General features: G+C 42.6%; 1 protein-coding gene across 1 annotated transcript; it reads left to right on the forward strand.

The window, feature by feature from the left end:
- The first annotated feature begins 1,388 nt into the window (after window positions 1-1,388).
- On the forward strand, window positions 1,389-15,384 carry LOC133930191 (3-ketoacyl-CoA synthase 5-like). Its single transcript, XM_062376866.1, has 4 exons — window positions 1,389-2,855; window positions 8,759-8,820; window positions 14,977-15,058; window positions 15,331-15,384. The coding sequence occupies exons 1-4, from the start codon at window positions 1,431-1,433 to the stop codon at window positions 15,382-15,384; spliced, it is 1,623 nt and encodes a 540-aa protein (XP_062232850.1). The 5' UTR covers window positions 1,389-1,430.
- The last annotated feature ends 1,457 nt before the right edge of the window (window positions 15,385-16,841 follow it).

Below are 16,841 nucleotides of genomic sequence, written 5' to 3' on the forward strand. Positions count from 1 at the left end.
TAGAGGTTTCAGCAAATTAAAAGCAGATGGCTCAAGCATGTGTGTATGACACGAGGGCTCAAGGCTGATCCTGTCAGGTCCCTTTCAGCATACGGTGCTGCTGTTTTCGTGCAACGAAATGCCAATAAAAGTATGGCAATGTAAACTGATACTTAGAAGTGTGGGTTTATTCGTACAATAATAGACATGGTTTTGCAGAATTTACAGAAAGAAGTTCAGCATGCTCGAGCGCTTAGGGTGTGTGTGTGGTACAAGCCAGCATGACATAAATCAATTGTACCTTTGCATATCAACATAGACATGCTAAGCTATATATATGAGCTGAAAATGTGCACAGCTCGTGATCACATCGTTCAATTAAATATGTCAAACCATTTTTCAACACTCTCATAAATAATTTAAAAGTTTCTATCTTTTTAATTTCTTTTACCTCTATTACGATGACTCGAAATGTGTGTTTCAGTTTCATGCCAGGAGTGAAGAATCTGAAACCACTAAATCAACCACCAGAAATTCAAGCAGTGAAACGACCAGATCTGATCCAAACTCTAGGGAGTAAAAGAAATTCTCCTAATTTTATATTACTCACATATACTTTATTTGCGACAGACCATGCATCTATATATTTCCACGTGCCAACTTTTTTTTAAGCCACCGCCTGCCAACAAATTTTTAGGCTAATACCTGCCAACAAATTTTTAGGCTAACACCTGCCAACAACTAACAATGCTGATAATATGATATCTAGTACACACAATGAACAATTAATACATACCGGGTCAAAACCTGTATTCAGTGAAGAATATACATTGAAATTTAGTTGTCATCTATCGTTTTTACATTATATAAAGAGTATAAAACATGCACGAAATTTGTAAAAATTATAAAGCATGCTTCTCACAAATCTCCTGAACAACGACCGAGCAGAAGTACTATGTATAAATTTGTGATGAAAATTTAGTTCTGTTATACACACACACACACACACACACACACACACACACACACACACACACACACACACACACACACACACACACACTGTGATCTTACAAGCTATAACATATATTATAAACAAATGTAATGATAACAGTTTTAGATACGACGCATGTCAAGCATGTCAAGAATCCGCTTGACGCAGTATTTTGAAAGGGAATATATATATATACATGCTTTTTAATTTGTGTCCTTTCATAGCATTTATTCGCTGCCATTAGAACATCATGGGGGAACATTTGTGGCGATTAAAAAGCATGCCTGCCTTCATCAAACATATTTGAAAGATCTGAAATGCATGTCATGTACTTAATGCCACTGCCTAGAATATATATATATATATAATGCCACTGCCTTTAAAATCCTGCGCAGCCTCCACTTTTATTCCACACATGAATCAACATTGAAACAACAAAATTACAAGCTTCAACAACATGAGCTCACCACCCAATCTCAGGCACCTCAAATCCCTCTCCCAACTTGTTGTGAATAACTTTCTTGTCATGATCTCTGTGCCATTTGCAACCATCTTGCTCCTCAAAGCCACACAAATTGGCCCTGCCAAACTTCTCACATGGATACATGATGTGCGGTATGCCCACCTCTCTCTAGCCACCTCCCTTCCAATTGTCTTAGTAACCCTTTACCTCTTGCACCGCTCTCGCAGTGTATACCTTGTGGACTATGCTTGCTTCCGCCATACATCCAATTGCCGTGTCTCCATGGCCGCATTTATCGAACATGCTCACCACATGCCATTCATTGACGATAAAAGCATTGACTTCATGACTCGCATGATTAAGCATTCAGGCCTGGGTGATCAGACCTACACACCCCTTGCTTCCCACTACATTCCACCGCATCACACTTTGAGTGATGCTCGTAATGAGGCTGAGCAGGTTATCTTTTCATCCATTGATGACTTATTTGCCAAGACATGCACCAATCCTCAGGAAATTGACATACTCATCACAAATTGTAGCGCTTTCAACCCGACGCCATCCTTGGTTGACATGATTGTATACAAGTACAAGCTACGGGGTGACATCCACAACATCCACATCTCTGGGATGGGGTGCAGTGCAGGGTTGATCTCAGTGGAAGTTGCAAAAAACCTCTTGCATGTTGCTTCCAAGGGTGCACTTGCACTAGTGGTGTCAACAGAGATCATCTCACTCCACTTCTACACAGGGAGGAACCGTTCGATGCTGCTACCAAATATCCTATTCCGCATGGGTGGGGCTGCGGTTCTATTATCAACATCTAGGTCTAAATCCCGGTTTAGGCTCATGCACATTGTACGCACACTCACTGCTGCCCAAGATAAGTCTTATCAGTGTGCATTCCAAGAGGAGGATGACAAGGGTGAAATAGGAATGAACCTATCGAAAGACCTTGTGGCCATTGCTAATGATGCGCTCCAAGCCAACATAACTACAGTAGGGTCCCTTGCCCTCCCATTCTCGGAGAAACTACTATTTGGGCTCTCATTAGTTGCACAAAAATTGCTGAATAGAAAGGTAAAGCCATATATCCCTGATTTCCACAAGGCCTTCAAACACTTTTGCATCCATACCGGTGGGCGAGCAGTGATTGATGGTGTCCAACGTAGCCTTTGTCTATCAGATGAGGATGTTGAGCCATCACGAATGACACTACACCGATTCGGGAACACATCGAGCAGCTCTTTGTGGTATGAGCTTGGATACATTGATGCTAAGAGTCGGTTGCAGAAGGGTGATCGGGTATGGATGATTGGATTTGGATCAGGATTCAAGTGCAATAGTGTCGTGTGGGAGTGCATCCAGTCTGCTAGCAACATTGATGGACCATGGGCTGATTGCATCCATCAGTACCCTGTGGGCATAACCAAAATGGCCTAATGAATGCTTTGGCTAAGGTTTAAGATACACATTCAGGAGTGCAACAATCTCATGTTGCATGTTGGGTATATGTGGTGTAAACTGTTGAAGTCTACTTGCCAACAACATATATAGTGTCTTGTTGTAATCCAAGTGTTTCCAAAAATGTTAAAATATGAAACAACTGAATTCCATTCATAACATTTCTTACACGTTCTACATCAATTCCACGAGATTTTATTTTACCCAATGCTAATTAGAAGTTGTAAAGAATTACAATTCTTTTTGCATCCCATTAGTTTCATAGGAATTTCGCAGGGGGATCACATGAAACAGTTCAATTCTTGCATGGATGCAGAAATTTTTAGGGGGGGGGGGGTCTTCCTGGACTCAAATTTGAAGGGATAGAAATAAATTGCGGGGCTCATATGAAATTCATGAACTCTATATAAGATAAATTGAATTTCAACACCACTAACCACGGCCTCCTCCTCCTATTGTCACCGATGCCCCGCCCTCCTACACCCACACACCCAGTGGTGAATCTCCCGCACCCAAGAGACCCACACTGCATACTAATGCCACTTGAGACCACACATGAAACACTATGATTAATCAGACTGAAGAATGTTAGTGCATAAAGTTTGTAGATGTAACGACCTTCTATTAGATACAACTATCTATGGGTAGTCCAGGGGACGAGGATGTGGAGGACGATGCTGACGATGTGGTGGTCACCGGCCAAGAGGGAGAGGGGGCGGCAACATGTAGCAAGGGTGGAAGCAGCGTGCAGCTATGGCAAGATAGATAGATAGAGAGAGAGAGAGAGAGAGAGAGAGAGAGAGAGAGAGAGAGAGGGAGAGAGAGAGGGGGAGATGAGAGATGAGGGAATAATCCTAATGTATTGCTTGCCTTGCCTTGTTATATGTCCTATCTTTATATAGGGAAGACCAACTCGACCGCTAAGTAAACTTAAAGATAGAATTTGACCTTGCCTAAAATACAAAAGATAACTTCCTAACTTAGATAAGACATCTAATTTAAAGAACCCTTCATAATTAAGATAATGGTCCGCCAGATCGACTCCTTGATGATAATGGTCCACCATGGGTGTTGCTGCCTCTGGGTTGGGCTGGCCCACCCAGCCCATGGGCCCTTGGCCTAAAACATTTCTCCCTTCATCGACAATCCGTGCATCCTTGTGTTGGGCCATGCAACAACTAGGCGAATCAGGAGGAGGAGCTAGTGAAGAAGAAGTGCGCCACCACAGTAATTTCTAGAGATTGACAAGCATTATGTTGTTGAGATGATTGCACCGAGTCCTATCGAGGGAAAAGAGTGAACTGATAGGAGAGTTTGCCGATAAAGCCTGCCATGGTGAAGCGATGCGGTGTAGGCCAGGTCACATCCTAGCGAATAGCAGGAGTACCTGGGCCATCAATGTAGTGCAACCATATGCCCACATCCCAAGGAGGCATCCAATGGCGGTGAAGGGATGGAATGGTGGTGAAGGCTCTCTCGAGGTAGCAGATAGATGTTGAGGGCAAACAAGAATGCATCCTTTGACCTCGAGTTGGAGCTGGTGAGGTTGATGCAGTGGCCAAAGAGAATAGGGGTACTGTAGATGTAGAACACTTTGAAGATAGCCCCTCCAACTATGAGGAACTCACAACCTAAGTGGTCGATGAATGTGATGGTTGCTGAAGCCATTGATGTATGTCGCATCTCATGGGGGAGGAAGACTGACATCAGAAGAGAACTCGGGACACCGATAGAGGAGGGATTGTGAACCCTCACAACAACATGGTGCAGGAGGGCCTTCTCACCGATTGCAAGGATGGCATTGATGATGGTGTTGAGGAGAGGTGATGACACAGGAAGGTAAACATGACTATCAAAGAGGATGATACTATTAGCAGCCTCCCAAGCTCTAGCACAAGAAACCTCCTGTATGTTGGCCATGATGGCCATAAGATTGGGCACCTCATGAACTGCACAACAGGTGTCATCAAAGATGGTGAGTTTAGGTGACAAGATGTCAAGAACTAAAGCCAAGTAATGAGAACCACTCAACATTGAGAAGGATGGACCAGAGGCACCCCATCCATCAGGGGAGAAGCAACAACTAGAACTAGAGATGGCGGCATCATGGATGGCATTGGCGGCGAAGTAGCCCGGACACCTTGCAGAGTGACATACCACTCCTCATGCCAAAAGCTCATAGTCAGCATGGAAAATCCCACAGGATGGAACCCAAAGTAGCGAGCCATGGTGTACCGAGAATGATGTCGAAGCCGTTGTTGAGTAGAGCTATGTATCCATCAAAAGAGAAGACCTCCTGCCCAATGATAGCAACAAACCTCGGCAAACCCCATGGCTAGGCACTTGTTCACCGTTGTCCATTATGATGCCCACATGAGCATGGCGAATAGGCAAGTTCAGTCAGCGTGTGAAGAGTTCATTGATGATGTTGTGGGTGGAACCAGTGTTGAGGAGGATGTGGGGGCGGGGGTCACGGAGTGCCCCGTGCAGCCGCATGGTGCGGCCACCTAGGAGCATGCTGGTGTCATCGCCGGAGATCATCATGAGAGAGGCGTCATCGATGTCATCGTCGTTAGTAGTGTCATGAATATTAGTGCAATCCATCTCTACCACACCATAACCCATATATCTCATGTGTACGTCTATTGGTGCAATCCATCTCCACCACACCATAACTCATACATATCCCATGTATGTCTCATTGTGTGACCGTCTTCACGAGCACAATTCCCTAGCCCGAATGTCATGCATGACCTTCTGGCTGTCTTTACCTCAGTTCCTCCCTAGACCTAGTCCCAGTCGTGTCATTGACTATGTTTGTGCTTAGGATAACACCTGAACATAAACAAAACAAACAACTAATTTTGAGCACAAGTTCTCATAAACCTGACTCAACGTCAATCCGCATAACACCACTTACATGAGCGTATTACACATATCAAAATCACAAATAAAACTATGCTACCATGAGCATACCAAGCAACATATTATCAACATATACATTCATCTAAATATTAAATCGCTACATAAGAAACCAACAAAGGAGACACCACATTAGTGACGGCTGCTCAACACGCGTCATTAATGTCTTATTAGTGACGGGTCCAATAAGGACGCGTCACTAATGTCCCTTCTGATCAAAACCAGATATAGACCCGTTACTACTGAGTGGTCATTAGTGACGGGTCGTAACATGACCCATCACTGATGATAATAGTAACGGGTCAAGTTGTGACCTGTCACTAATGACTAGGTCATCAGTGACGGGTCGTCCTATGTCAGTCATTAGTGACGGGTCAATTTGTGACCCATCACTAATGATAAGTTCATCAGTGATGGGTCGTTTTAGGTCAGTTATTAGTGACGGATCATCCTATGCCAGTCATTAGTGACGGATCCACTTGTAACCCGTCACTAATAACCAACTCCAGTAACTAATGACGGTATTTGCAAATATTTTTTATTTTATTTTATTTTTTTCTTATTTTTTTTCTCACCTCAGCAGTACTAGAATAGGAACCATTTTACATTTTTTCTCAAGTTTGATGTAAGGCATGGTGGCTATGGACACAAGCGCGTGTTCCAAAAAAGGTGTAGAAACTTCCGGGGGTGAGAACTCAATATTTCAAGTCATTTTTGGCCTCAAAAAATTATCTGAACCCGACAAGATCGGGGAGAAACAGATGTAACTTTTTTTAGATATCCGTAGAGTCAAAAAACGTCGAAATCAGAGTCCGTATGCGAAAGTTATACTCGTTTTACTGAATACACTCCGGGTCACCTATCAAATTATAACTCTCAACGAAATTTGGCAAAATTAGTCATTAGTGACGAGTCATGGTTATGACGCATCACTAATGACCTTCGACAAAGAAGGTTAAAAGGATAAAGTATCCGATTTCTATCACAAGTATGTGATAGTAGAGGTGATAAGGTGGCTATACGTGCGAGTAGGAGGTCATGTGTTCGACTCCAATGGAATGCAAACTTAAAAATAATGTGAAAAAAGTGTAGCTTGTGAGGCATATGGGATGAGCCTGCGTTGGGATGGCTTGAGTGAATTTTTTTTTTTTTACTTTTTTTATCCAAAAAGTACGAAAAATATTCATCGGTCATTAGTGACGGATCAAAATTATAACCCGTGACCCATCACTATTGACTGAACATTAGTGACACGATAAGAGTGATGGGTACATGACCCGTCATTAATACCAGTTATCACCCGTTACTAATGACGTTTTTTCACATAGTGAATCACTTTGCCAATTTTGCCAATTTCACAATAGAACCAATTTTTGAGCACACATGATCTCAAAAAAAATGTCATTTGGCTTTATCTTAAGAGAGGAGAGTACCGAACCCTTTAGTAAGATACTCACCTGACCTGCGAGTACCTGAATTCGAGTTTAGTGGATAGCCTCTCAAATGAAGACTTTATCAACTGAGCTATCGCTCGGTTCTTAGATTGTCAGTCTCATGCCATTAGTTTTTCTAACCTGTCCTACATATTTTCATTTGCCTGCATGCATACCTATAACGAATTGGCCAGGTTCTTGGAGCATATTTAGCCAACCTAGCAGCCAATTAATTGCTTGCCTTCGTCGTGAAGCCATAGTTATATACAAGAATTATTTCTTATCTGCCCGATACAACACTAGAATAATATGGGTACAAAGTGAAAACCGGTCATTTAGCATTGGTACAGAGGAAACAGCACACTCATTTTACATTGGAATATGAAATATACCCTATATTGATGTACACTCATTAAAAAAAATATGATTTATTTTTTTGGAGAGAGTACACTATATTCATATCTTATCACATACACCACTCGAATAATACGTATAATTCGCTGGAGCCCTAAGCAATTGAGCAGCCATGAATTGCATCCTGAGAACCTTTCCCAATCCTGTGATGCTGCTCATTCACAGGGCATGCTACTAGACCTGGCCCAGGCTTGATTCGAGCTTAGTTGAGAAATATTAAACAAGCCGAGCTCGAGCATACACAAAAGCTCCTCGAGTTGCGCTCAAGCGCTTTGGATAGTCACTTTGGCCCGAGCTTACTCGAACCAAGGTGACGGATCAGTGATATTTAACCATCACTACCCGGAAAACGGATAAAAAAGACATAATTTAGTGACAAGTCATTACCCTACCCGTCACTTATGACATATCTGGTCGGAACTGGGTATATACCCATCACTTATAACATATAATAAGTGAGGGTCATAATATTACCCATCACCTATGATATAAATGACGGGTAATAAATAAACCTGGTCTCTCCACACCAGTCATAGGTGACGGGTCATGATACGACCCGTCACTTATGACTTGGAATAGGTAACGGGTCTCCTTGGACTAGTAATAAGTGACGGATCGTAATATGACCCATCACTTATGAGAAGTAATATGACCTATTATTTAGATCTGTTATAAAGCTGGTCAGCCACTGTGCGGGCCGAACAGTGGTCAACAGTACCGCGCGCTTAGTTCTGGCGATTTTCTCCGATTTCACTAGAGACTCTCTAATATTTTGTTAATTTGAAGTTTGAATTGGTGCTAGGTCTTTGAAGGTTTGTATCTCCTCCTTTCCTTCTCCTCTAATACCAATTTGGCAGACTTGTTGTGCTTTGAGTTGTAATCGGTCATTTTGCATATTTATCTAAAATCTTAGTACAAGTGAGTTGTATTTATGTTAGATTTGGTACTAGGTTTGTCCGATCTACCGCGAGATACCACAGATCTAGTGTATTTGTTGGAAATTTTTAATCGCGTGCTTAACCACAAAATTAAGGTTATTATTAATGAAGAATGAATATTTTTACATTAATTATAGATGATGGACAGAAGTTGGATATACCTCAAGACCCGGACTTGTACAGAGTACCTGAACGGGATGAATCATTTCATGAGTGCTGCCTTGGTGGATATGAAAGATCATGGTATAACGATAATGTATTGTCCATGTCGCGACTGCAGGAATGAAAAGAAGTTCCTGAAACCAGACAATATCCATGCACACTTGGTCATGCGTGGATTTAAAGAGAATTATACATGTTGGAACAAACATGACGAAGAAGGCCTTAACGAGGAAGAGATGGATCAGACCCTCATACCGACAGTGTGGATCAAGGACTTACACCCGATGAAATGGATCATGATCTCAGGGATGAGGACATATTAGGTTTGAATGATAATGATCTCGAGGATTTTGTGGAGAATGTGGACTAGATGGTGTGGGATGTTGAGCGGCACAACGAGTATAACAATGGTGAGTTTGCTAAATTCCAGGAATTTGTGATTCCAAAACGCCCCTTTATCCCAACTGTAAGGAGAAGTACACGTGGATCTTTGGGAACCTAAAGCTTCTACAGCTAAAGGCAACCAATGGTTGGACTGACAAGAGTTTCGAAGCATTGCTGGATCTGCTAAGGGACATGCTACCGGAGGGGAATTTGGTGCCCGAGGGCGTCTACGACGCGAAGAAGATAATTTATCCTTTAGGACTGGAAATAGAAAAAATACATGCATGTAAGCAGGATTGTATCTTGTTTCATAGAGAGTATGCAGAGCTGGATCAATGCCCCGTGTGTGGAACCCATCGATATAAGCGTAGAAATGATGGTGGTGACGGGGAAGAAGGCAAGAAAAGTAAAGGTGGTCCTAGGAAGGTGGTATGGTATTTTCCTGTAATTCCCCGTCTGAAGCATCAGTTTGCCAACAGAAAGGAGATCCAAATGGTGCGTTGGCATAAGGAGGGTCGTAAGAACGACACAATGATATAGCACCTGGCAGATTCCACTCAGTGGCGAATTGTTGATTCCACATTTGGTTGGTTCGCCGAAGAATTGAGAAACATTAGGTTTGCTATGAGCACAGATGGCATGAATCCATTCGGTAACATGAGTACCTCACATAGCACCTGGCATGTTATATTGTCGATCTACAACCTTCCACCCTGTCTTTGTAACAAGCAGAAATACATTATGTTATCGATCTTGATATCAGGCAACGATATAGATGTGTACCTCAGGCCTTTAGTCGATGATCTTAAGAAACTCTGGTTGGAAGGCGTCGAGGTTTGGGATCAGTACAAGCAAGAGTACTTTACCTTGCACGCCATGTTGTTCGTCATCATCAATGATCTGCCAGCACATCGTAACTTGTCAGGTCAGAGTAAAAGAAAAGGTGAAGCATGCCCCCATTGCTTAGATGACACATGCAGTTTGAGGTTGAACAACTCAAAGAAAATAGTATACATGCGGCATCGACATTTCCTTCCCAGGAAACACCCGTACCGAAACATGGACAAGCAGTTCGATGGCACAAGGGAGAAAGCGTTACTTCCGAGGCATTTCAGCGGGGAAGATGTCCACAATCAGGTTAAGAATATCAATGTTGTCCTTGGCAAGCGAAATCAATCCTCTAAGGATGATGAACAATTAGGAATGTGGAACAAGAAATCAATACTATTCGAGCTAGAGTATTGGGAAAAATTAGATGTTCGTCACTTTATCGACAACATGCATGTAAAGAAAAATATCTGTGAGAGTCTGCTCGGTACATTGCTCCAAATGAAGGGAAAAGGAAAGGATCATGAGAATGCACGAACTGACCTTGAAGAAATGGACTTAAGGCTGGAGCTCCATGCACAAGATACGGACAAAGAAAAATACCTATCCCAGTAGCTATCACTCTTTCTAGGAAGGAGAATAAAGAATTCTGCGAGTCCTTGCACAGTGTGAAAGTCCCCTCCGGTTACTCGTCCAACATCGCAAGACTTGTCTCGGTAAAAGAGCTAAAAATGAATTTCGCCATGATGAAGTCCCATGATTGCCATGTGATGATGATGTCACTGCTTGCGGTAGCAATTAGGAACATCCTCCCAATAATGGTTCGCGAGGCTATCCTGAGCCTGTGCTTTTTCTTCAATGCAATTGAACAAAAGGTGCTAGATCTAGACTCGTTGGAGGAGCTAGAAAGAAGACACTTTGAGACTCTATGTATTCTTGAGGTGTATTTTCCACCATCATTTTTCGATATCATGGTACATCTTACTACTCACCTCGTGAAGGAGATACACTACTTTGGCCCCATGTTCCTGCATCACATGTTTCCATACGAGAGATATATGGGCATTCTCAAGTCGTACGTAAGGAATCAAGTATGTTTGAAGTGTTTCCAAGACATTGTATGTACACGCATGGCATCACCACAAGCCCTAGATCCAATTATATGCATATAGTCATGGTTATTTTTCTTTCACAAATATGCATGTACTCTGGACGCCCTCATGCTACGTTTAATTTTGAAAGAAAGTCAAACCGAATTAGTAAAGCAATGTAATCATAGCAAAACTTGAATTGTAGGATGGGGAAAATGTCATAATAATCTCTGGTTAATTCTAATATTAAAAACATGCATGTATCTTGAAAGATGAAAAAGTATGTGGTAGTATACTACATGAAGGACAACTATACGTCCAGAAAAGAATATTGCAATGCAGTTGGAAACTTGGAATCTCCTCCTAAGGCGGGGGCTCGAGGTGAATCTTGGAGATTCTTCATACTGCTAATCGGAGCCATTGGAGTTAATTAATTACAAGCAGCCGTACTTTCTTTGCCTGGTTCTTTACATTCCAGTTGCACCATCACATGCATTGCAATACGTATTATATGTAAGCTTCTTGAGCTCCATGTCTGTTGCTTTTTTCCTTCATGCGCCTCAAGTGCCACCGTTGGGCTCGCAAGTTGCGTGACTTAAAGACTTAAATAAAGTGATGGCAGCTCTAATGGCTCTTAGAGTGTTCTTAGAGCACCATAAAATGTGCATCATGCATGCATCATGATCTCCCCTCTCCATCTGATTCGGTATCTCTCTTCCTCTGTTTTCTTTCTTCAGGTAATCTCTCTTCCTTTGCTATTAGTGTTACTTTTCGATTACTTATATATGTTAGTTGGGTGATAAGGTTTGTTATGTATTAGTTGGAGCCAATGGGGAAATTTGGATCATAATAGGTCCGTGGTGGTGTGGTTCCTTCGAGTAAAGAAGGCTTTGATTCACAACATGCCTCATGATTGGGTTGGACCTTGCTCACCTTGGTTGCTTTCATTTTTCTTTCATTTTAGGCACGAGTACTAATTTCTTAAATATATGGAAACTTTTATTCAATGGGTTGAGGATGTGCGGTTTACTTCACACGTATCTATATTCTATAGTTTTGCTAAGTACTATTTTGTGCACTACCATCGGGATATTTCAACTAGTAGGTTTAAGAAAATCGTTAACCTTGATTCCTTTTCTTTCCTCTAAGAAACCATGGGGAAGAAGGGGACTATCACCCCTAAGAAACCAAAAGCACAGAGGATGCTAGCACTAGAGGCCGCCCCGGCACAAGATGGGGCGGATAGGAGCCCAAGCCCGCACCCGACGTGCTCCTCTGGCAGCAGTGAAAGCCAGTATCACAGCCCGAGCCCTGACCCGTCACCGAATCGGGAGAGCCGACGTCAAGCAAGTGACGAAGAATACAATCCTGCCGAAGAGGTATTGATACGAGCAAGTCAATACATTTTATACTTGTTGAATGGAGGAATATTCTTTGTTTATGTCAACTGCCCTTCTTTCTCTCTAGATGGCGTCAGCGCAGTCTCCAAGCCATACAGCTGGTAGTGTTGCAAGAGCCCGAAAGCCAAGGACACAAACACAGTGACCGACGGACAAGGTTACCGTCACATGAATCAATGCTGATGGGCTGCCTACGGATGAAAAGGCCCTGAAAGGATTCCAGAGGGTTGCAGGGCTCATTGCTCGGGAGAGGGTGCCGATAACGGCTAAGTTCAATGACCTCAGTGACGAAGTGAAGAGGGACTTGTTCAATAATATCATCATCGAGTATCTGGAGTACCCTGAAAACATGAGTGAGTGTCAAAAGAACGCTGCGATCAATGCAGCAATGAAAGCGATTGCGAAACTCACTGAAGCTTTAAGAGCAAGCTTGTGAATCGATACTTAGCAAAAGGGGTGGCACCCTACGAGAGCTACAAACACTTGAAACTGGAAAGATTGGGATGCTTTTGTGCAGATGAAGAACTCAGAGCAGTTCAAGAAGGAGAGTGAGAAGAAGAAGCAGCTTTGGGCTAAAAACAAGCATGACCACAGGATCGGCGCAGCCGGTTACGCTGGGAAAAGGGCGAAATGGCAGGCAGAGGACGAGAAATTAGCCAGAGAAGGCCGTGAGAATCCTTGGAATCCATTCTCGGGACGATCGCAGTCATATTTGTGTGCAAGGGGTGAGCTGTCTGATAGCGGGGAAATCACATTCAGAAACAGCGAAACCCAGGTAGTCGCAGAAAAAGTCAAAGAAAAGGCAGCTGAAGCCAGCCAAGGTTCTTTCACCAGGGTTAGGAAAAGTGATGTTCTCACAGTGGTGCTGGGAAACCCAGAGCACCCAGGTCGAGTGCGAGGTGTATCAAGTTCCCAGGGCTGGAAATACGGCTTTCCCGAAGATATCGCGATGTACAAGAAGAGGAAGAGGTCGGATGCAGTGGATGTGGATGCATTGACACGGGACATCACCTAGAAAGTTTACTCAAGCATCATGGGGTAGCTTGCAGCAAAGGGAATAGAGATTTCCATGCCACAGGATTTTAGCCCTGGAGCTGTAGTGAAGAGTAGCTGCGCCTCCAGGGAGGTCGAGCAACAAGTAGCTGCTACCAGGACTGAGTCAGATACAATCGACCTGCTAGAAGGGCCCACATCCTGCAGCCTTGTAATCAGGCCTGGCAAATATCACATCGAGGTTGCAAGGGGCCAGGTGCTTCCTAGTGTCCGTATCTTACATACGGTCCTGATACATGCAGGCTATGTTGTGGTTACAGTGGATATGGTACATAGCAATGCCACTGATCATGTGTTGGAGGTTCCCCCCAATGAAGAAGTCATAACTCTCAGTGAAGCTCTTCATCAAAGGATCCAGTGGAAGAGAGGCGACATCGTGGTGTCCAGTGCATCCCAGTCTAGACGAGCTTCAAGTGCACCGCTGCCGTGCCGGTCACCTCCTGAGAAGGCAGCTTCTGCACCGTCATCATGCCGGTCACCTCCTGAGAAGGCAGCTTCATTGCCTTCTCCTCCTCCAGAGAAGCTGGCTTCACCACATTCTCCTCCGCATCCGACAACCTCGCTTCCAGACCCAATACCGCCTCCCCCAGAGAGCCCAAAAAAGAAGAAGGAAAAGGAGGTCGAGAAGAAAGACTCTAAGAAGCCCTTGCTGGAGATGTCGAAGGTCATTATACCGGTGAAGTCGAAGTCCATTGTACCAGTGAAGAAGTCCACGGACATTGCACCAGTGTGGACTCAGGCCAACACGAAATTCAAATATGGGAAGCCCTTGATGTTGGTAGATGAGCTAGCAAGGGTGGGAAAAACATGTATCGACCTGCATAATTACTACATACAGGCTTGTAGAGATAGCAATGATCAATGCATAGTCGTACAGTACAAATGATGACACATATTAAGTGATCAAGACGGCTACTTCATTGTGGGTTTCAATGACTTATACGACCTCTTCAACCTTGATGGCCTGGACATATCGTTATTACAGGTCTTCACATTGTAAGTCCCTTGATACTAGATATTCATTAATTAATACCATTAAGACTTGAATCTAACTGTGTCCTTATCTGTAGACACTTGATGAAAGAAACAAGGAAGAACAAGGATCCTGTCGCATTTCTTGACCCTGAGACCATTACAATATCGGTCATCCAACTTCACCCCGACTACGCTGCGAATCATGTGGCCAGGGCAATGCAAAAATACTCAAAAGTGAAGTACCTGATGAGCGCCCACAACACCGTGGCCATTGGATCTTACTTAACATTTGCCTCGAGTGGGACTTGGTGTTCTACGTCGACTCATCAAGACCAACATCTGCAAAAGGCAAACTTAGATTGTGTGATTACAGCATTGTAAAACAACTCCTTGACACGTAAGTTCTGCCTGTCTTAGTTCACATATTAAAATTTTCTAACATTCAAAGGCTCCATAATCGATCCCTCTTTATGCAGGGCTTTCGACAAGTACCATCGAGCTCAACCTAACTACAACGCGAAAGCCGGTCGTAGGTTGACACACAAGACCGGGTATGAGGTAAGTGCTACCAAACAAATTACCAAATATTCTCTGTTGCTATTTTTTTTTTCTCTTTTCATATAACAGTAAAGTTTCTTTTCAGTAGTGCCACCGACAACCACCGGACAACACCTGTGGATTCTATGTTGCGTGGAATATGCTCCTCACGCTCCGAGCAAAGAATATCAAATCCCCTGATGTAAGTTCAATACAAGATTATTCATAACTAATTTCGGTAATTACTTTAATTCCATGATAACATGACATTGGTTATGCGTTAAATTATGCAGCAATACAAGTGTATGTTTCTCGACGTCGGTGCACTCCCGGATATTCGACGATGAATCGCTGAGTTCATGGTGTCTGACGTTATCAGCCTACAGGGCGAGTTCTACTATAGAAGCCTTAAGTTGTGAAGTCTTAAGTAATTATGAGTTGATCAGAACTTTGCAACATTTGTGATTCTATAATGAATACATTTGAACTTTGTACTATTTGCAATTCTGAAGCGAGTACTCCTACAAGTGTGTTTGCCGATATATATTTGGATGCATTGCTATTGTTTGCAGGGAGAAGAAGGCTGCCAAGTCATGGCTACGTTCCAGGATACAGCCAGAAAACAGCTCATTCCTACCGAGCAAGAGAAACATAAGTGACGGGTAAAATGTCTACCCATCACTTAGGTTACCCGTCACTTATGGTTTTCACCCATAGTTACTGGGAGAAGGACATAAGTGATGGGTAACATAGCTACCCATCACTTATAAAGAACATAAGTGACAGGTGTAGGAGTCACCTGTCACCTATAAATTTCTCCCCAGCACATGGGAGATGGTGATAGGAATCCATAAATGACGGGTAACTTAGTTACCCGTTACTTATTATAAACATAAGTGACTCCCCAGCACATGAGAGACGGTCATGAGTGATGGGTAACAGTTATTACCCGTCACCTTTATGCATCATTGGTGACGGGTCCGTACCCGTCACCAATGACTAGTCATCAGTAACACGTTCAGGGTAACGAGTACAATACCTGTCACCCATGAATGTTATCACTTGTCACCCATATCCCTTTTTCACGTAGTGAATGAAAAACAAAATAAGACAACGCTTATTTTGTTACTGAGATTAGACGAGCTTTGATTGAGCTGAGCTCTAAGACTGAATCCCCACTAGTAGGGCTGAAAATGGATTAGATACAAAAAGATATCGCTGATTCTATATTTTATCATATATTTTCTTCTTGGGTTCGGAGTCGGATATGAATAGTGCTAAATATAGGTATAGATATATATAGTCTTAGTTATGGATACAGATCAATACAAATCGAATATGTGACGAATCCGATGCAAATAATATCAGTCACAAATATTTATTCGGATATTGAGTAGAAGCAACAAACATATATATCGCATATGTTATGATTGTTTTATCATTCCATGTATCTAAATCGCAAATACATTAAAGGTTCAACAAGCAAATCAACAATATACTCCTATAGAAGGAGTTATGTTAGAGCAAAATTGGAGAAGTTATATGTGTCCGATATACTGGCTGAAGTTTTTATTAATTATCTGAACATATTAATATCTTCAAATGAGAGGAACCGTCCAAATAGAATTATAATTAATCACCAGGAGAATCATTATTCATAATTGTAACTTCGATGATTAATCAGAATGCTATCCCGGTAGTCCCAACACGTGTTTTATACCCAAGATTAAAACATATGTCTTTTCAACATAACACATCACAACATAGCTTAATAAAGAGTCAGTAATTAATATTTATATTACAA

This window comes from Phragmites australis, chromosome 10 (genome assembly GCF_958298935.1).
Source record: "Phragmites australis chromosome 10, lpPhrAust1.1, whole genome shotgun sequence".
NCBI lineage: Eukaryota > Viridiplantae > Streptophyta > Magnoliopsida > Poales > Poaceae > Phragmites > Phragmites australis.